Here is a 21,242-nt window from a genome sequence, read left to right as displayed (position 1 = left end):
CCCCCTCCGCCAGCTCCGGACACCGAGAGATAAGCACCGCAGGTCGCCGTGCTCCGAGGAGGGACGGTCCCTGCCCAAAGACCCCCCCCCTGTCCCCGGCTGTGCTCGGGGGCAGCCAGCGAGGCTGGGCCAGGTGGCACCGTCGCCTTCCCGAGGGGCTGGTGAGCTCGGTCCCGCACACAAACCGTGGGTTAGGTCATGCTGCTCTCCCCGGGGGCAACGCGCTGCTCTGGGCTCTGCTGTAGCCCCCAGGACGATCGCAGAGCCAGCAGGACGGGCGTGAGGTGGTGGTGGAGGACGGCTTTATGGGGTGATCCAGCCGCCTGCTGCTTTTGGGGGTGGTTGGAGCGAGACTGAACTAGAGGAAAGGTTTGGCTGGACTCGAGGCAGAACAAATCTCAGCTGGGCTGCGGGATCTGCCCACGGCGGAGTGAGATGGATGGCCTGAGCCGGGCAGGACCCTCGTGTGGGGTCTGAGGAGGAACAGGGGCTCCTCCAAACCTGGGAGACGGCAGCGAGCTGCAGCATGACCTGGGCGAGTGCCCCCCGTGTCCCCCAGCCACCACGCCTGCATCCCCAGCTCCATCCCTGTGGCCACAAAAAGCCACCAGGAGACGTGCTGGACCTCCATCCCGTAACTGAACCATCCTGCTGAGGTCTGAGACCACCCTCCACAGTGGGAAGGACAAGAAGAAGAAGGTTTGCCACCGGGACAGGGCAGAGGAGCCAGCCCCAGGGGCCAAACGCCGACCCTCAGCATCGCAGAGCCTTGCACCGAGCTGCGCTCTCTGCAGCCCCATGGCACGGGAGCAGAGCATCTTCACCAGCAGGACATCTGATGGGGTTGGGGGGAGAAATGTGGATGGGACCGAGCCCTCAGACCCCGGCACAGCCCCGTGCTGCTGCACCAAGGCGTGGCATCAGACACATCCACCAGAGCCACTGCTGGGGCTGTCGTGGGGAGAGGAAGGGCCGGCGGTGCGAGGTGAAGGAGAGCTTCCAGGACAGAGGGGCAGTTTTCTTGTAACCCACAGGACTTGGGATTTTGTTCTCCCTGTCACCCTGCGTGCACTGCACCACCTCTTGCCCCCTGTACGCCCAAGGCCAGTAACCAATGCCCTTTTATTTCCTGCTGGAAAACTGCAGCTAAAATGCCCTTCATCCTACTGACTCCTTGGATCCATATGAGCCCAGCTGATGTACCGCCCAGTTTTGGATTCCCCAAGTCATGCAGCTTCCCAAGACCAAGGCGAGGGTGCAGGGGCCCCGTTTGCCCTTTCCCAGCACTGTCCCTCCCAACCCCAGCAGGGACGAGAGATGTCCCCAGCACTGCCCATGCACCGAGCCCGCTGCCCACCCCCAGCCCCTTCTGGCCCAGAGATCAGTGTCCGGGGGTGCTGTGGCTCTTGCCGTGGGTCCCTGCAGTCCCGCTGTGCCCACAGCCCCTCTCCAGCTCACGTAGGATTTACACCTCCCCTCTGTGGGGACACCTCCCTGGGGCCACCACTGCCAGCCCAGCGGTGAGGACGAACCCCGGCACTGGCTGGGGACTTCGGCTCACGGCTCGTGTATATAAAGCAGAACTGCTTTTCCTTTTTATTTTTTAGGCATCGGTAAAAATAAAAACAAGCAGGAATCCTGCGTGCTCTAGATGCGTTGCTGCTTCTTTGCACCCCAGGCACTGCTGCGGCAGGGCAGGGACGTGGCTGCGGGGACAAACCCGCACCGATGTCCCCAAATGGTGCCAAAAAAAGTGGGTAGGACAGGGACAGAGGCCTGGGTGCAGCAGCCTGGCCTTGTGGGCTGGTGGCACCACGACATGTGCCCGGCACGAGGGAGGCATGGGTGGCATGGGGTGGCCACGTCCCGTCTCATGGCCACAGTGGGGGTGTCCGTGCCGGGGGCGTCCGGGGGAAAGGGTGAGGCCGGGCCTGGCTGCTGGAGGCCAAAGAACAAGGCCGGCTGCCCACGGACGTGGCCGCCGCCGATTGGTGCCTCCCGGCCTCTAATCTCGTTTTATGGCTGTTGACGGGCTGAATATCCTCCTTGTCCGAGAAGAGCAAACAGAGAACGAGGATGTGAGATAGCGCCTGGGACAGCTGGCATCGGTGCCCGGCCGTGATGGAGCGGGCATGGGTGGGCCCGGCCCGGGCACTGCTGGCTTTGCCATCCTCTCCCTTCCTCGTGCTGCCATCACCTCTCTATCCCAGCCACATCCCAGCTGTCCTGCAGGGCACCGAGAAAGGGGCTGTCTTCAAATCCCTGCCCAAAATTGCTCCTCCAGCCCCAAAACGTGCCGGGAGGAGGCAGGGACGTGCCTGGGCAGGGAAGGTGGATGTGGAGGGACATCTGGCGCAGGATAAAGTCCTCCTGGGCAGAGCAGATGGAGGAGCAGAGGCAGGATGAGGTGGATTTGCAGCGAGAAAGACAGAGCAAAGGGTTTTTTTCCTGACCTTACAGGAGTGGCGGCACCCACTGCTCGCCCTGCTGAGCTGGGCTCACCGGCATGGTGTCGGGGTGCCCGGCACATCTCTCTGTGCACCCTGCAACAAGGGGACACGGGGCTTTGGTAGCTAAAAGTCTGGGGAGGCAACAGGAACGGAGCTGGTGCCACAAGGGAGAAGGGAAGGGAGTGGAAGGGAGGGGACGGGCTGCCTGCCCAAAGGGCTGTGCCCTGCTGGGCGCCAGGGTGCCCACGGGAGGGTGCGGGCAGAGGGAAGATGCTCTGCCACCGCCCCGGAGAAGCTCCCGGTACCGTTGACAGGATGAAATTCCAACCGATACCCTAATCAGGTGCCTGCCTGTTTGCACAGCAGGGTAAAAGTCCAGCGAGCCGCGGGGCTGTGCCCTTGGGTTGCTGCTGCCTGTGTGTGCTCAGGGAGCAGGCGCTGGCGGGAAGGGGCCATAAATGCGCCCACACGCCCTGCACCCCTTCCCCCAACACACACACACACCCCTCGGCTGCTGACGGAAGGCATCTGCCGCGTCCCTGCTCCCCTGTCCTCCCCTGCCTCCCTCCAGCCACCATTTCATCAGGGCTGCGGGGTCACCGTGTCCCTGCTGGTCCCCGTGTCCCCACCGGCTTTGGCACCCAAAGCTCCTGGCCGTGCATCACCCTGATGGGCAGCCCCCTGGCAGGTGACAGGCACATTTTTAGCACCCCTGGCAGCCGCCTTTGGGGTTGCACAGCCCCACACAGCACCGCAGCTTTATGGGGACAGCGGGTGGCACTGCCGAGGGACCCCGGGGACTGTCCCCAGCAAGCCCCCGCAGTTTCTTCCCACTCCTTCCTCTGCGCTTCCCACTGGCTCCCGCTGCCTGGCCGCACCCCTCCTTGGAGAAATCTTGTGATAATCCTCAAAATAAGGCCACGCACAGCAGGTGGCTGGCAGCGCAGCAGCCTCCGGCGTGGCACATTTCCCGGTGCTGACGAACGGGAGCACCGCGGCGGCTGCTGCCTTCCCCGTGCCCCACGGAGCAGATCCGGGCACAGCCCTGTCCTGCTGCCAGGCACCTCCCCAGGCACTGCTGGGCTGCGAGCAGGGTGGGCAGGGGGCTTCCCCATGCCAGGGGGCTGCTTTTTCCCTTCCCACTGGTGCCCATAAGGCACGGCATCGGGCTGGAGAGGTGCTCCCCAGTGCCGGGTCCTGAGGACTGGGCACAGCAGTGCAGTGCTGCCTCTGCCTGAGCTCCCCCGGGGTTGCTGGGGTCCCCAGGGCAGGCTGCTCCTCCTGGGAGCTCCCCCTGGTTCCTGCTGCCTCTCACAGGTGCTGTGGCACGGGGTGGGTCTCCAAGTGGCTCTGGGGTGATGCCAGGCTTGAGTCAGCTCTGAAATGAGGAGCTGGAGCACCCCAGGTGCCCACAATGGGGTCTACACTCTGCTGACCCAGGGGATGGAGAGCTGGTGGCCCTCGCACAGCAGCACCAGCTGAACCCCAAAATGGAGCTCCAGGCACAGAGCATCCCACAGGCAGCCATGTCAGTGCAGTTTTGGGGTAACACCAGCCCTCTGCCCTAGAGATGGGAAGCAGGAGGCTCAGAGGGTGCCCGCAGAGGGCTGGGCTGTTTGTGCAGGGCGACACGGGGCTGGGGCAGCCGTAACAAGCTGCCACCAGCCTGCCCCCGTGGGACACTTCTCCCTAGGTGGATCCGGAGGGAAAAGGCTGATTCAGATGGCACGGGCACGAAAGGCAAACAAAGCATCGCTGCCCCGAGCAGGAAGGGCGAGGCTGGGACAGCGAGATATGGCCCCGGGCCACCAGCCCAGGCAGCTGGGCTCGGCTTTCCCCACGCATCCCAGGAGAGGGAGAAGGGATGGATAAGACCACGACAAGGAAAACCCAGCTCGGTGACTTCCCAAAAGCCTTTTTTATTATTTTTTTTTTTTTTTTGAGGAAACTGCGAGTCTGTGAATAAAGGAGATGTTTGTTGGATTGTGCAGTTTGTTCCTTCCTCCTTCCCCCTGGGAATCCCAGGTAAATGTTAGCTCTCAAAGACCCGCTGTGCAAACACTGAGGCGCTTCACCAGCGCTGGGCTTTGCAGAAATGTCTCTATGCCCGTCATCTCTTTCCTTTTGGGGAAATTATTCAGAAGTGTTTGAAGGGCTGTAGAAACAGGACCTCCAGTAGGTTTTGGGGAGATGTGGGGCCTCGGTTCCAGCCCTGTCCCCCCCCCCCAGCCCCAGAGCCACCTGCTGAGCCTTACAGCTGAGCAAAGCTGGGGACATTTCTCACCGCAGCAGTGGGTGAAGGAGCCGCAAGTCAGCTCCTTGCCCCCTCACTGGGGATTTGGCTGAGCACGAGGGGGAAAAGCCCCCTTTACCTTTGCTTTTGGGGCTGTAGGGTCCCACTGACAGCTCTCCAGCAACACCTGACCCTGGGGACGGGAGCTGTGCTCCGGTGCTGGGGACAGCACTGGGGACCTGCCCCAGGCGCACTGGGATGCACTGGTCCTACCCAAAGGGACCGAGGGCTGCTGAGCATCCCCTGCCCCGTGCTCTGGGCTCTGTGACAGCACGGCCACGAGGCACTTTGGAGCTGCTCAGGCTCCAGCTGTGCCCTGCCAGAAGGAAAACCAGCGTGGGGCCAGCCAGAAAGCTGCTGGGCGCTTCTGGCACTTGCTCAGCTGCCACCACCCCCTGGGACATGTGGGAGCACCGGGCACCCAGCAGCAGGGCACCCATGGGACCTGACACATCCGTGGCGTGCGTAAAGCAGCACCCACTCCTCCTCGCTGCCCTGGCGGGGGCTGAGGGCTTGGACCCCCCCCATCAGGGGCTCATTTGACAGACAGCCCTTCCCCAGCCTGCCAAGAGCCGTCCCCTCCCTCCCTGCCTGCTCAGCACGCAGCCATCCCCAACTCCAGGCAAAACCTTTGCCGCCAGCTCCTCTCCCGCGGGGCCGTGTCCCCCCATGCCCCCCGCCTCCATCGGCGGCGCCGGGAGGAGCTCGGCACCCCTCCCTGCCCGCCATCGCTTCGCCCTCTCCCTCTTCTCCCTCCCTGCCTCCGGAGAGGCCGTCTGGTCTGCGGAGCCGGAGAGAACAAGTGTCGGAGCGGGGAGCGCATAGCAACAGGATTGGGGGATGAAGAAGATTCGGCAGCAGCATCTCCGCAAGGTGAGAGCCGCTCGCGGAGCTCGGGGAGCGCGGGCAGCGGGTGCTGGCACCCATGGGTGCACGGCTCGGCCCTGGCACCCCACGCACAGATTGCAAATGAGGAGGATTTGGGGCATCCCGATCGTTTTTTCAGGACCTGTTGCCTGCTCGGAGGGATGCTTCTCCCATCCCTGCCCTGCCTGCAGGTGATTCACGGCCAGGCTGCCCCGGGGGGCTGCGGGTGGGTGCTCAGCACCAGCTCCCCGTGGTGCTGCTCCTGGGGATGCTGCTCCCGACAGCCTGGGGCTGCCTGGGCACGGGGAGGTTGGGGGTGCTCGGGAGGGTTTGGGGTGTCCCCCCTCCATGGGGTGAGTACACGGGGCTGGGCAGTGCCTCTCCCACCCGCATCTGGGGAAGGGGGGTCCCCCTCCTCCGCAGGGTTTATAGGGGTCGGGGTGGTGCTGCACCCTGAACTCCCCTCGTGCCCCCTGTGGGTTGGCAGAGCTGGAAATCCTGCTGGGAACCCTTTTTAAAGGCAGCTTTCAGGCTTCCCCCATGCCAGGCTCTGCCTCCACTCCTGCTTTACTCGGTGGGTCCCCAGCTGCCCCTGCACCAGGTCCCGTGGGGGGACACGCTGCTGCTGCCAGCGGCTCCGTGCTCCCTGGAGCATCCCGGACACCCTGGGTGCCACGAATCCCTCGGGCTCTGCCTTTCTCCTCTTTGCTCTGCCAGCCCCTGCCTGCTGAAGGCAAAGTGAGGAGGGCTCCAACCTGTGCCCAGCCTTCAGGGATGAGAGCCCAGCAGAGCTGTGTCCCTGCCAGGAAATTCCTAGGACCAGCCCTGGCCTGGTGCAAGCCAGCAGCCTGAGGTTGCCTACCTGTCCCCGGTGCTGCTTGGAGGCAGCTCTTTCCTCTCCTCTGCCCTACAAATTGCTTATTCAGCTCACTTGGCGACTGCAAGGTCCATTAAAAGTTCCCTTTGCCCCTTCGAAAGGTTTTCTGAGACACTTGAATGAATTCCTCTGCCGCTGGTGATCCCGTTTAACATTTTTTCAGGATTTCGTTTAGTCCCGCAGCGATCAGCTGGGATGGCAGATGTCTCGGGTCATTTCCCCCACTGCTGCTGCTGCTCGGGGCCCTGCTGCCCCTCGCTCCCCAAACCCCCTCTTGCTGACAGTGGGCGGGGGTCTCTCATCCTCCTCCCACCACTGGGCACTGCAGGACACCGTGTCCGACCTGGGCAGGGGCTTTCTGAGCTGATGGAGCCGTTTGCACATCCCTGGGCCCCCCGCAGCCCCCTTCTCCCAGCGTCTGCTTCCCAGCTGTGAGCCGGGAGGTCCAAGCCTCCCCAGACATCTTTAGGGCACGCAGAGATTCCTCCTTAGCAGAGATCCTTCTGGGGCCCTAAGGATGCCGCGTTTGCTTTTGCATAAGAGCATTTCCAGAAGAGCCCAGTGGCTGTTGTTTGAAGTGAGTGCTTGTTTGCTTGGAGGGTTATTTGGTGAGGGTGGGGGACAGGGCAGGAGCCCAGCTTTGGGCTGCCCCATCCCAGCCTCTGCCCCCTGCTGGGGTCCTGGGGGGCACCCAGTGGGTGTCACCAGAGCTGTGCACGCTCCCCATGCTCCGGGCATCCCTGCAATGAGTTTGTTTCGGCCTCAGCCACCTGTGGCCACCGACAGCAAGGCTCACTCCCTCTCCTGGCTTGCGCCGTGACCCCGGAGCTGGGGCACGCAGGGCGAGCACAGCCCCCGGGGCTCTTCCCACCGCTCAGACTCAGATTTATTGCACTTCCTAAGCGATTCTGCATCCTAATTAATTTTTTTTTTGGTGGCTTTTATTTCTGTTCTTAAAGAGATGAACACGCACCTCCAACTAATCCGAAGTGACTCACGCCTCACAGACGCGCTGTGCTCGCACGGAGCCGCAGGGGAGAAATCTGCCTTCGGGTGGCATCTCTCCCAGCTCGGCGCTCGCGGACAAAACAGCCCCACGCTGCCAAGTACGAGTTTAGGCAAAACACGATGAAAAAACCAGCTCGAATCTGGCTGCCTTTCTAGATCCAGCCCTGTGCCAGCCGAGTGTGGTAGCGGCTTCGGCAAAGCGGCTTGCGGGGAAATAATTAGCGCGGGGAAATTTCCTCGGGGAAGCCAGCTCTCATCCTCCTCGGGGCTGGAGAGCTCCTTCTCCTCGGTGACCTTTGCTTGGCTGGGAGCATCTCGTGGCGGTGCCGTGCAGGGGGAGGATGCTGTTGCCAAGGGAGCTGTTGGTCCCCGTCTGTTGGTAGCCGCGAGACGGGAGCGCGGTCTGGAAGATGGCAGCGTGGAAAGCGCTAGAGCGTCAGAAGGAAAAGCCCCGTTAGGACACGGGCTGAAAGGGAGCCTAAAAAAAAAAGGGCCTGAAATTGAGATGCTGCGTGAGGTTTCCACCTGAATCAGCACGGCGTGCGGCTCGCTGTTATTTGGGGCAGAGACGGGCTGGAATCCTTAAATACCACATTGTGTAATTTATTTTAACTCTAATAGACCAGGTTTTAGTGACGGCACCATCCGGCTACCCCTGTCACCCCTCTGCCCTCCTGGCAGGGCCCTCGGTGAAAGCAGGGCTCGGCAGCTGGCACGTCCAGGAGCGATGCTGCAGGGCCGTTTGTCCATCACAAGCACAGGTCTCTGCAGGTGCTGGGCTAATTAGCAGCACGGCCACGTTTTGGGGGAGTAGCTACGTCGGAGAGCCCCGTTAAGGCACTGCAGGAGGGCTGCCAGGTGGCAGGGAGATTTTGTAGCTCCAGCGTTATATTTGGGTCGCGGTTTCACTTTGCAGCCTGTGTTTCTGATGCTTTTCCTCCGGCCCTTGCCCTGTGATGATGGCATCCAGCAGGGATGGGCATTTAGGGGTGGCTTCTGCAGGGTTTTGGTGCGAGGCCTTTGCTCGGGCTGAGCGTTTCAGGCTGGTTTGGGGAAGTTTCCTGCCCCTCGAGGGGTCTGCGAGCGGTGCTGGGGGGAGCACGCAGCCATCACCATCACTGCTCCGCTCCTGTCTCCATGGGAACTGGCAGCAGCATCCCCAGGGCTGGCCGGAGAGCAGGAGGAGGAGGAGGAGGAAGAGGAGGAAAAGGAGGAAGGCACTGTGCCACCTTGTCCTGTGGCAGGGAGCGTGCTGGGCTCTGCTCCCCAGCCAGCACTCATCCCCCGGGGGATGGAGGTCTGCGTGCAGGGGGACCCACAGCTCCTGGCTGATCTCTCCAAATCCACGCCCCGGCCCCTCAGCCTCACCCCATGGGCTCATTCCCTAGGATCCTTTGACCTCAGGGACATGGAGACAGATGCTTTTTTCCCACTGGGATGCCACAAGAAAGGGGAGGCTCCCAGACAGGCATCCTTTTGCCAAGGACCCTGCTGTCCTTTTGCTTCATGGAAACTGCACCCAGCAAGCCTCCTGGCAGGGGTGAGCCATGTGCAGTGACACAGGGACACAGGGGCACGACCCTCATCCCACCCCTTTGCTTTTCCCACACGCACAAACCCCAGGGAGCCCTCCTGGTGCATCTCCCATGCCACAGGACCCACACCTGAGGCAGCCAGAGGGAGATTTGGGGTTACCCAGCCTCACCCCTTCCACCTCCATCCCCTGCTCCCTCTCTCTTCCAGCCGGTGACACCGGAGCTCCTGGTGAGCCCCAGCAGCCCGGACGGGGACCTGGGCTCCGAGTGCCCTGAGGACAGAGGGAACTGGACTGGCCGCCTGGATTTCCTCCTCTCCTGCATCGGGTACTGCGTGGGGCTCGGCAATGTCTGGAGGTTCCCCTACAGGGCTTACACCAACGGAGGAGGTACTGCTCATCCTGACATCCGCATCTCCCCCTCGCTGGGCTGGGCTGGTGGGATGTGACCCCAAATGGACCCCCCCTTCCCCACCTTGGGGATGGGAAGCAGTGCTGGCTGCTGTGTGCTGAAGGAGGGAGGCACCAGGATTTGCTTCCAGCCTCCTCCTCCTGCCCCTGAGCTTGCTGCAGGGCTGTAGGGTCAGCCTGCACCCCAATGTGGATGGGGCTCACCTGCGAGTCGCCGCATGGTGGCACGGAGACGTCCCCAGAGCTCCATGCTGCACGTGAGCATCCACCAGCCGAGCATCCCCTTTGGTTCTGGTGTCTTCCCCCGGTGTCCTGCAGGACCCCAAGGGCCCGGCAAACACTTTCCAGGCACCACAGGAAGGGAAGGAGCCCTTTGCAATGCAAGAACCCAGCGGCGACGGCACAAAGTGCTCGGTGCACGCTTCCCAGAGCAGCTGCTTGCCACTTGCAATAATAACCGGAGGATTTTGTGGCGGCTGTGAAAGATCCAAGGAGGAAAAAGTGTCTGTGTGGGGGGGGGAAAGCGAGGCAAGGCGTGATCACAGCCCCTTCCCCTGCACTAAGGGCAGGTTGCCCTGGGGATGTGGGGCTGGGGTGGGTGATGGTGTGGGGGGCTGCGTGCTGCCCCTTGCTGCCCCGTTAATATTCCTCGTGAGGAAGGCAGTGGGAGGTTGTGGCGAGAACGATTTCCTTCCAAATCTTTGCTTCAGGTGTTGGCTCTGTGTTAATTTTAGTTGTTTGTTTGTTGTTTTCTGTTTGTTTGTTTGTTTTTTCACTTCTCGCAGGAGCTTTCCTGGTTCCTTACTTCATCATGCTGGCCATCTGCGGGATCCCCATCTTCTTCATGGAGCTGTCGCTGGGGCAGTTCTCCAGCCTGGGGCCGCTGGCTGTCTGGAAGATCAGCCCTCTCTTTAAAGGTGCGTGCGTGGAACCCACAGCCTCTGCCGGGCTCCTACCCGAGCCGCTTGAGGAGGACGTGGACCAGCAGAGCCATCCCCAAATCCCAAATCCTCCAAGCTCCCATTAGCAGGAGAGGTTAAATCCTGGGGGAAGGTGGAGCAGGCTGGACTTCTGGGTTGGTCATTGCAGTAGGTGCCAGCTGTGTGTAAGCTCTTCCAGTCTGCAGAGGCTCTGGATGCGATGATCAGCTCTAGAAATTCCCTGAAAGCAATTAAGCCAGCCAGTGTGCAAAATACAGCATGGAAGCTGCGCAGTGGCTGTTGAAGGCAAAGGTAAGAGGCAGAGACCTTCAGGAAAAGGTTGGCCCCAACGCTGTTACTCCTGACACGGAGCTGGAGTGAAACCCTGCGTAAAATGCAACAGGTCAACAATTTGGGCGTGTTCGGGGGCACGGAGGGGTTCCCCCAGGAGGGGAACCTCTGGCCTGGAGCTGGTTAACCACCGGGCTGCTGCAACCCAGAGTGTGCCCCTGGTCGTGGAAGTGCTCCGACGCGGAGAGATGGCTCACTCCTTCTTTACCCTCTCCTTCCTCCAGGCGTTGGCATGGGCACGATCCTCATCGTCTCCCTGGTGGCCATTTACTACAATATGATCATTGCTTACGTTCTCTTCTACCTCTTTGCATCCCTCACAAGCGACTTGCCCTGGCAGCACTGCGGCAACTGGTGGAACACCGAGCTGTGCCTGGACCACCACGTCCTCAAGGCGGGGAACGCCACCTTCCCCGTCAACACCTCCAACACCGTCAGCCCCAGCGAGGAGTACTGGAGGTACCGAGCCTGGCCCCACGTGGGGACGGGGTGGGTGTCCCTCTGGGGACGGCACGGGGACAGGCTGGGGGCGAAGGGGCTGTGCTGAGCAGCTCGTGGGCGCCCGCGCTTGTGGGCGCAGCGATGGGACCCCTCTGTCTGCATTCGGTGATATCCCACATTAATCATCAGGATCGTGTCTCTGGCATGTGGGGGGTGTCCGTGATTTAGCGCTGCTTTGCTGGCCTGGAGGTGTGCGAGAATGAAATGCAGCCCATGGGCAGGCTGGCTGGGAGTTGCTCTCAACCACTTTTCCCCTCTGGGCTCTTCAGTGTATGGAGGAGAAGTTGCACCAAGTGCTGCCCTTCTCCCTGGAACGTAGCTGCCTGTGCCTTGTTGCTCTCTCACCTCTGGTGTTGCTGGCATGGCCATTATTCGCAACAGAGGGTACAAAGGGGGTCTTTGGCACTCGGTGGCCGCTCACCATCGGCTCTCCTTTGGCCCTAGCCGCTATGTTCTGCACATCCAAGGGAGCTCCGGGATCGGGGATCCCGGGAGGATCCGCTGGAACCTGTGTCTGTGCCTGCTCCTCTCCTGGACCATCGTGTACCTGTGCATCTTAAAGGGAGTCAAATCCTCCGGCAAGGTAAGGGCTGGGTGGTCCCGTTGGGGACCTACAGCCATGCCCACCCGCATCTGCATCTCCCTGTGCACGTGGGGAAGTGAGACCCGTGCGCACAGCAGCAGGACACAGCCTGCTTTGGGCACGGCTCACACACCCAGACACTGGTGCTGCTGGCCCTGCTGCGTCCTGAGGACCCTGACACTGCAGAGGGGTGCTGGGGTGTCCCATCCCGGGATGGGGCTACAGGGGATGAGGTGCTGGGTGCTGCCCCCCGCTCCCCAGCCGCCCCCGTGCTCCCGCAGGTCGTGTACTTCACCGCCACCTTCCCCTACCTCATCCTGGTGATGCTGCTCGTTCGCGGCGTGACGCTGGAGGGGGCCTGGAAGGGGATCCGCTTTTACCTCACGCCCCAGTTTGACCACTTGCTGTCTTCCAAGGTGAGCAGGGTTTTCTGCAGTCTGCCCAAGACACAAAGCCAGACCTCCTCCTGCCCCCTCCAGCACGCGGCAGAGGCAGAGCTCTCACTTGGGTGGCTTTTCTGGCCGCCCCCTGACCCAAAGTCCTCAGGGGGCTTCCCAAACCCTGCTCTGCTCAGCTCCATTTCCCCCTCCCCAGGTGTGGATTGAGGCAGCCCTGCAGATTTTCTACTCCCTGGGGGTAGGCTTTGGGGGCCTGCTCACCTTCGCCTCGTACAACACCTTCCATCAGAACATCTACAGGTGGGAGCCAGATACCTTCTGCTAAAAATCGTAGGTGGGGAGCCTCGAAAGCCTCGGCTGGTGGGCTCAAGGGGAGGGTTCAAGGCGAGCAGGAGCTGCACAGGGTCACGCTGCAGCGCTCCTTGCAGACACCTGGCAGCTCACCCAGGCTGCGGGGGGATTCGAGGGTTTGGTGGAAGAAAAATCTCCTAAATGTCAAGAGACAGCAGCTGGTGCGGGAGTTTTGGGCTGCAGGTGCTGGTGGCTGGGGCGTGTGAGGCTGCAGCTGTGCCTGCTGGGCCTGCCCCCAGCACCACCAGCAAAAAGGGGACTTTGGGTGCGGCACATCTGGGCATCTTTCCCCTTCTCCTGGGGAAAACAAGCTTGGCAGGAGCCCCACGACGTGACCCATGTCATTAGACACAGGTCCTGCTGCCCCTGGGAAGTACCAGCCCGGTGCGGGATAGGGAAAAGCAGGTTGAGAGCATCTGCTTTCTCCTCCCTAGGGACACCTTCATAGTCACCCTGGGCAACGCCATCACCAGCATCCTGGCGGGGTTTGCCATCTTCTCTGTTCTGGGATACATGTCCCAGGAGCTCGGGGTCCCTGTCAACCAAGTGGCCAAAGCAGGTGAGGCTGAAGAGGAGCCTTCCTCCCTCATCCTCTGCCTGGGGCAGCCGGGACTGGGAAGGGGAGGTGTGGGGCAGCTCCTCCATCTCCATCTCCATCTCCATCTCCATCTCCATCTCCATCTCCATCTCCATCTCCATCTCCATCTCCATCTCCATCTCCATCATCTCCATCTCCCATGGCATGTCCAGCTGCCAGAGCAAGGACCTGGGATGGGAAATTCCTTCTCTGCCTGCATTTCCCTCCCTGGCTGCCTTCCTGGAGAAGCCTCAGGCTCCCAGTGCCCTCCTGTACCTGGGTTTTGGGGAGGTGCCCGACAAACCCTTTTCACCCCGCTGCCCTTTGCCTCCCCTAGGTCCTGGGCTGGCTTTTGTGGTGTACCCCCAGGCCATGACGATGCTCCCCCTGTCTCCGTTCTGGTCCTTCCTCTTCTTCTTCATGCTGCTAACCTTGGGCCTGGACAGCCAGGTGAGAGCAGAGCCCCCCGAGCCAGCGGTGGCACCAGGCAGCCCTGGGGGGGCTCAGGGGTCCCTCTTGTCCTTTCCGTGCAGTTTGCCTTCATGGAGACCATCGTGACGGCAGTGACAGACGAATTTCCCTACTACCTGCGGCCAAAGAAAGCTTCTTTCTCGGCTGTCATCTGCATTGCCCTCTTCCTGATGGGGCTGATCCTCACCACAGAGGTGAGGCGTGGGGATGGGTACATCAGGGATAAGGAGGGGCTCATTTTAGGGAACGCTTAGGGCAGCAGCCAAGTTTGCAGAGACACCAGCTAACAAGGTGGGAGAGGGATGATTGATGAGCCTGGGCTTCCTGGGGATGTGAGGTCCCCCAGCGGGTAGCAGGGCACAATTCTTGCCCCTGCACCAGCCCAGAAGAGGAGCGGTGTCCCCCGAGGGTACCTGATTGCTGTCTTCTCCAGCACCCACGTGGGGCAGAGCAGCCACGTGCTTGTGGGGCAGGAGGACGTGGGTTTATGGGGACACTGGTCCCAGCGATGCCAGCCACCGGTGCCTTGTTCCACAGGGCGGGATGTACTGGCTGGTCCTTCTGGATGACTACAGCGCCGGCTTTGGGCTCATGGTGGTGGTGATCGCCACCTGCCTGGTGGTGACACGTGTCTATGGTACGGGGTCTGTCCCCAGGGGGGCACGGGGCACGGCGGGCTGTCTGCCAGCCTGCTGCGGGCACCCGGCTGTGGGGCAGAGCCGAGCCCTTGTCCCTCTCCTTCCCCCAGGCATAAAGAGGTTCTGCCGAGACATCCACATGATGCTGGGCTTCAAACCGGGGCCCTACTTCAGGGCGTGCTGGATGGTCCTGTCCCCGGCCACGATGATGGTAACCGCTGGGCTCGCGGTGCTGCGTGCTGCCAGCACCCCTGGGTGACCTCCCCTTGTGCCACATCGCGCCACCGGCCTCTCCTGCTGGCCTCCACCTTGCCTGGGGACCATCCTGCTCCTGCTGGGAGGTCTCCGTGGGTTTGAGACCTCGCAAGGGCTCTGTGCTGACTTTGCCTCCCCCCCGCAGGCGCTGCTGGTGTACAACATCATCAAGTACCAGCCCTCCGAGTACGGCGCCTACCGCTTCCCCGCCTGGGCCGAGGCCTTGGGCATCCTCATGGGGCTCTTCTCCTGCCTGATGATTCCCGCGGGCATGCTGGTGGCCGTGCTCCGAGAAGAGGGGACGCTGTGGGAGGTAGGAGGCCCCAAAGCACCCCAGAAATGTTGGGGGGGGGTCATCCCAAGCCTAGCCGGGGCTCTCCGGCGGTTTGCTGCCTGTAGGGTGCAAAGATGGGGTCCCTCGTGTGGGGTGGGCACGGGTGTGAAGGGCTTTGTTTTGGAGGAGCAAAGGCAGAGCAAGGAGGCAGCAGTACGGGGACACCCCAGGCACCATGGGGGGGTTTCTCTGCTGAAAGGCTTGGTCCTGGGATGCGCCGTGGAGCCGCTGGCTGCTTGCAGCCTCCCCAGCTCACTTGGCTTTGCTGCTCTCCCCGGGCTGCTCCCCGCAGTGCCGCAGAGCTTGCTGCCCTCCCCAGGCTGCAGCCCTCGCAGGCAGGAGCCGGGGCACGGTGACACGGCCAGGAGCCACCTAGCTGCACGCTGTCCCCTCACCTAGGGGGATCAACAGCCCCCAGCCCCTACAAGCCCTCCCCAGCACCCCCCGCAGACCAGGACACCTCCCCAAACCACGGCAGGGCGCCGATACGGAGCTGCCTTCCCCCAAATCCCCATCCCACCCACACCAGGCACTCTGCCCGTCCCACGGGGGTGACAGCAGGGGGTGTGATGCCGTGCGCCCTGCTCCCTCTGCCCGTCCCCTCGCAGCGTTTCCAGCAAGCCAGCCGCCCCACCATGGACTGGGGCCCGTCGCTGGAGGAGAACCGCACGGGTGCCTACGTGGCCAGCCTGGCCGGCAGCCAGTCCCCCAAGCCGCTGATGGTCCACATGCGCAAATATGGGGGCATCACCAGCTACGAGAACACGGCCGTCGAGGTGGACCGGGAGATCGAGGAGGAGGAGGAGGAGGAGGAGTCCATGATGTGAGGGGACCCCCGTGGGATGCGGGGCTCGCCCCCCGGCTTTGCACTGGTTGCACTTCGGCACTTCAGGCCGGCTCGGGGCAGCGGGGGGGGTTTTGGGGAGCTGCTGCCCCTGTTGGCCCCCCTGCCACCATCCCGGCCCCCCCAAGGTGTTAGTGTCAGTGTCGCGAGTCCGTGCGTTCGTGTGATGGTGTCTGTGTAGGTGACCGGGCTGCCCCGATCCCCCCAGCCCCAGCCCAGTTTCTGGGTGCAGGGATGCTGGGTGCAGGGGCAGCAGCCCGCTGAGTTTGTCCGTTCTCTGCTAACGTGTATTTAACTCCAGTACCCCACAAAGAGGTGTAAGGAAAGATTTTAGTATCCTCCATGCCCTGAGGAAGGCGTGTGTCAGTGCTCTCAGAGGTACTCCAGCAAAACCGGGGCGCGTCGGTGTCCTGCTGATGAAACCTGCCCTAATAAATGAGCAGTCAAAAAAAGAGTGAGAACTGAAAAAATGCTTCCTAAACAAGTTGGGTGGGGGTATTCTGAGCTTGTAGGTCCCCTTGGTGGTAGGGCTGGGGCAAGCTGAAAGATGGGAAGAGGCTGAGTGACCCCCACAGACACAGGAGATCGTGGACAGGTCTCAGCTGGCCCCAGTGCCAAAGGAGGACCTATGTCCATCCCTGGGGGTATCCAAGGGATGTCCCCAGCCCTGGGTGCTGCTCGGGGCTGGGGGGGAGCTGCTGTAGCTCCTCTGCTGCCTGGGGGAAGGTGAAGGGCTGGGTTTTGATGCCCAGGTGAGATTTTGGGGTAGCTGCTGGTCTGGAGGGTGTTGGGGAGCTTGTGGGTGCTCAGCCCTGATGCTGCCAGTCCCCATCGCCCTGCTGCTGTGTGCGCCTTCCTCGTGTGCCATCAGTTCTGCATTAAAAAGCTGTGTGTGACACAGCCTGTGAGTTGTTTGAGGGGCAAGAGAGGGGCAGTGGGATGCTGCCTACCCCAGCGTGCCTCCTGCCAGGGAGAGGAGCTGACGTGGGAGCAGGAAGGGCACAACCAGGGGGGCTGCCGGGCATGGGGGGCACAGACCCCCAGGGCTTTGTCCTGCACATCGCCATCCTGGTCAGGTAAGTGCCAAAACCCAGGATAAACAGAAAAAAAAAAAAAAAAGTAGGGATTATGCTGGGATTATGCCCTGATTCTCTCCGGGTTACTAACTCCAGGGTGAACCCTGGCATGAAGCTTCTCCAGCACGGCCGTGTCACCACAGCACCCACGCAGAGCCACCCACGTCCCCATGCTGGGGATGCTGAGCGCACCCCAGAGCCCCTCCTGGCAGATTTTGGCCCTATTTTTCCCCCTCGGATCCCTTCTCTGGGCTTGGGGAGCTCTGGCAGCGCGACCGTGCCGCAAAGCACCCCCGCTAGTCCCTGGGTTAATGATTAGAGGCCGGCCATAAAAGCATCGCTGAAGGAAAGTTCAGGCTGTGGCGGCTGGGGAGCGGGGAGGGCCTGCCATAAACATTTATGGCCCCAATGAATCCCTCGCTCTAACCTTGACACTATTTACAGAGCGGGAGGCCTCGGCAGGTCACGGCGCTGCCCAGCCATCGCCGCGGGTGCTGCATGAGGAGCCCGGGCTGGGGGGCACGGGCGGGGGTCTGCGGGGTGTGATGGAGCAGGGGATGGGTGTTTTGTGGGGTCACAGCGTGCTGCAGGCACCAGGTGAGGCCAAGAGAGGCATAATATGGATCTGGAGGCTCCTCGAGCTGAGCACCCTGCTCGCCTCTGCATGGCTCCAGCTTGGTTTCGTTCCCGCTGTGGTGTCCCCACTCCCCAAATTGCCCCTGCGAGCCCCTCGGCCGGCCTCCCCCTTGGTGGCCACCCCCGGATGGAGGCACAGGAGGAAGGATTGGGGCAGGGACACATCCCTTGTCCCACACAGGACCCTCCAGTGCCTGGGTATGGGGTGGCAGGGAGCCCCCTGCCCCTTGCCCCCTGCCCTCCCTGTGCAGACAGCGGAGGCCACGTCCTCCGCAGCGGCCTTGTGCTGACACCTCGCGGGGCCACGGCTCCACTGCAGGCTGCAGAGCCGTGCCGAGCCGTGCCGAGCCGTGCCGAGCCGTGCCAAGCTGTGCCAAGCCGTGCCAAGCCGTGCCAAGCTGTGCCAAGATGTGCCAAGATGTGCCAAGATGTGTCCCGGCACCAGGGATGCTCCGGCTTCCTCCAGCCTCCACCCCAGGCTTGCTCCGGGCCTTGAAATTTTGTGGTGGGGAGGCTGCGGGGCCCCGCAGTGAGGGAGAGCCACCCGTTTCCATGCTCAGAAGTTGGTAGCTATTTATTGCACTTCAACACCAAGAATGAAACCGACACTCGCCCTGCCCTCCCGCACCCGGCTGCTCCCCTTCCCTTCCCCTCCCGCCGCCCTCCCCGCCTCCAGCATCCGAGCGGAGCAGTGAGCCTCCTGTTCACAGCCGCGGGTGCCGAAAAGAAAGGAAAAGGACACCAAAAAAAAAACCCATTCCCACCCCGACACCGGCCCGCTGAACCCAACACACGCCGCTCGACGGATCGAGGGCGCTGGCAAAAAGACGACGGCTTCGGCTGCAGCCCCATGGCCCCCCAGGCACGAGGGGACGGGCGGCTGTCCCTCCCCAGGGCCTGGGTTGGGTTACTTGACAAAGCCTGGTATACTCTGAATGATCATATATTATTATTATTAACTTTTTTTTTTTTTTTTGCAATCATCTTAAATAAATATTTCCATAGAGAATTCCTGTATGTATATTTATATTATATATATATTATATAAGAGAGACAGATCTCGTTTTTCTTTTTCTTTTTTTTTTTTCTTAAACCACTGTTAACATTTTCCCTGCTCGTCCAAAAAAATGTTACAAAAGCCCTAAAGTTGTGCAACAGTTAGAAAAAAAGGGACAACAACCCAAAGCAGGAAGGAGCCGCTCCATAGAGCCCCCTCTATGCCCCCTCTCCTGCTCCCTGTCATCCTACAGGAGGGAAGGGGCTGGGAGCTGCTGGGTGGCCTCTGGGGACAAGTGGCACAGGGGCCACTGTCCCCTCTTCTGATGTGCCCAAGTCTGGGTTTCCCCGTGTGGTGTGGAGGGGCTGGGACCTGCACATTTGGAACAGGCAGTGGCAAGGTGTGGGAGCATGATGCTTGCTCCAAAAGAGCTCTGCAGGCCATGAGATGTCCCACAGTGGCCATAAAGGGTTAGCCCAGCTCCTGGGGTGATCAGAGGAGATGGTTATGGGGTTTTCTGCTTGGTCTATGGGGCTCTCAGACATGGTCCTGCCGTTGGATGGTCCTCCTGGGGAGGCGAGCGCAGCCAGCTCCAACCTGTGGGTCTCTGTGGGGTCAGGAATTCAGGGGGGAGAGGAGGCAGGTTTGGGGTCTGGTGGATGGAGCATTTATTCGGGAAGGGGGAAGACAGCTCTGTGCCTGGCTGGGGTGTGGAGAAGAGCACAGGCTCCCTCCAGCAAAGAGTAGAGGCCCTGGAGTGGCCTCTCTCTTTCCAGCAAGACCTGAGAAATGAAGATGCTGCAGCTGGGCACAAAGTCAGGAAGGGAAAAGGGGCAGCTCCAACCCTACCCACGGCTCTGGGAGCCTGAGACCGTCATGACAAGCCCTCACACTGATAAATCCTGTGGCCTGCGAGACAGCAAAGGAGATCGGTTTGGAGGACTTGTGAATTTAGGTTGCCCCAGCTGGCCAGGCCCATCAGGCTGTGTGTACGAGGGAGATAACACAGCTGGGGTGGCATTGGGGCTGCTGGGGTGGCACTGGGGATGGTGCCAGCAGCAGCTGCAGCAGCCCTAGCTCAGTTGATGAATATTCAATTATTATTTTTATTTTTTTTTCGGTTTTCCTGCAAGTTCTGGCAAAATCAGGAAGCACAAAGGAAGACAGACAGGAGGTGTTTCACCATGGCTACTAAAAGCAAAGGGGGTGGTTTAGCAGTGCTCGTTCGGAGATGCTCTGGGGATGCAGAAACCTGCTCCGGAGGACCAGGGTAAGGTGGGGAGAGAAACCAGGCAGAACAGACCCCTAAAGTGCCGGTGCTTAACGCTGCCACATCAGGCAGGTTGGGAAGTTGGGTCTTCCTTGGTCAGGCTTCAGCTCGACTGGAAGACTAGAAAGAGTTGAAACCCCAGACTCTGCTTCCCTTTGAGGGATCAGGAGCATTTTGGGTGTTGCAAGGACATCCAGGTGCCTCCAAAAGAACCTGCCCCCGGAGAGATAACGGTAGGGAAGCCCCAAGGAGGAGAAACCATCTCCAAGAGGACAGCTCAAAGCCTCCCTGGAACACAAGATGTTCTTCTCTAGCAGCAACCACCCAAAGAGGGCTCAAAGAAAGGAGATGGTGCCTACCCCAGCATCTCACCCGTCACCCCAGCACAGCCCTTTTTTCTGCCAGCAGCTCCAAAACCAGGCTGAGCTCCATGGCCCCACGCAGAGCCCATGGCCTCCTCCTGCCTCTCACATCCATCCCTGAAATGCCCCTGACGTTGGGAGGTGGATGAAGCACTCGCCACGCTGGAGAGGGGGAGAGAGGATTGTGAAAGAGCGGAGTCCTTCCTTTAAAAATGAAAAAAAATCATCACTACATGACTACAGGAAGAAAATCGGGTCTGTAAAAACACCCCAACTCTACCTTAAACGCTAATCCTCTCCCTGAAAGGATTTCCCTGCTTTAGGGGGCAACTCGTGCAAGCCAGACTCGCTCCTAGCACAGGCCCACCAAGGGCACATGGACACGTTTGTGCCCATGGAAGTCCTGTTGGATTTCTCCCCCCAGAAGGCATCTCCTGTGCACACTGCCAGCAAGGATCGCAGCCCCTGCACGGCGAGACATGGCCAAAACCTCTCTCAGCCTCTTACTGCCCCAAAGCTTTGGGTTACTGCCCCTCCATCCAGTGGGAAAATATTTTTGCAGTCTGCAAGGACGTGGCTGCGTTACACGAGGCAGCCACCCCTGCCTAGACAGAGAGCAAAGCACTCAAAACCACAGAAAAGGCAAAATACACGCTCAGAATTTACATGGAGAAAACATTTCCTTTTTTTTTTTTTTCCTTTTTTTCCTTTTTTTTTTTTTATGTCCAAAACAAGCGCTTGTTTTTTTTTCTTTGTTTTTCTTTTTTTTGTTGTTGTTCATTTCTTTGTTTTTCAACACACGCACCGTCTAGAAAGTTAAACGCCATGCAGATGAAGAGAGTGCAGCTAGAAAGTCCCCGGGGCAGCGGCGCTGCAGGAGCCCCACGCCAACGAGCCAAGAGCTTCCATCGGAAAAACAGACCCAGAAACGGGAAGGTTGCCGGAAAAACCTCCGCCCTCGCGCCTCTCAGACCTGACGGCAAAGGGGCGAGACCAAAAATCCCCCTTCCCGGCCCTGCTTTCCATCCTGAAAAACACATCCTGGTGGCTCCAAAGAGCCCCCCCCCGGTGCCTGGTTTGCCCTGCAGGCAGCCCTGTGGGTGCCCCAGGGACGTGGGTGCCCTGGGGACATGGGTGCCCCGGTGCTGGCAGCCCCGGTGGGAGCAGCACATCAATGCAACCCCTCTCCAAATGTAAACGCAACGAAAAAACAGCAACCCCCGAAAATCCCAACCCCA

At 60.8% G+C, this 21,242-nt stretch overlaps 1 protein-coding gene across 1 annotated transcript; it reads left to right on the top strand.

The window, feature by feature from the left end:
• Nucleotides 1-5,583: 5,583 nt before the first annotated feature.
• Nucleotides 5,584-15,646, top strand: SLC6A7 (solute carrier family 6 member 7; the record flags this gene model as incomplete). Its single annotated transcript, XM_084295292.1, has 14 exons — nucleotides 5,584-5,616; nucleotides 9,239-9,419; nucleotides 10,226-10,357; nucleotides 10,936-11,170; nucleotides 11,657-11,795; nucleotides 12,077-12,211; nucleotides 12,390-12,493; nucleotides 12,979-13,103; nucleotides 13,459-13,571; nucleotides 13,655-13,786; nucleotides 14,130-14,229; nucleotides 14,341-14,441; nucleotides 14,631-14,798; nucleotides 15,428-15,646. The coding sequence occupies 14 exons, from the start codon at nucleotides 5,584-5,586 to the stop codon at nucleotides 15,644-15,646; spliced, it is 1,917 nt and encodes a 638-aa protein (XP_084151418.1).
• Nucleotides 15,647-21,242: the final 5,596 nt, after the last annotated feature.

Source organism: Netta rufina (genome assembly GCF_964035555.1).
Source record: "Netta rufina genome assembly, chromosome: 14".
Lineage (NCBI taxonomy): Eukaryota > Metazoa > Chordata > Aves > Anseriformes > Anatidae > Netta > Netta rufina.
The sequence above is the reverse complement of the archived record's forward strand: the minus strand, read 5'-3'. Positions and strand labels throughout refer to the sequence as shown.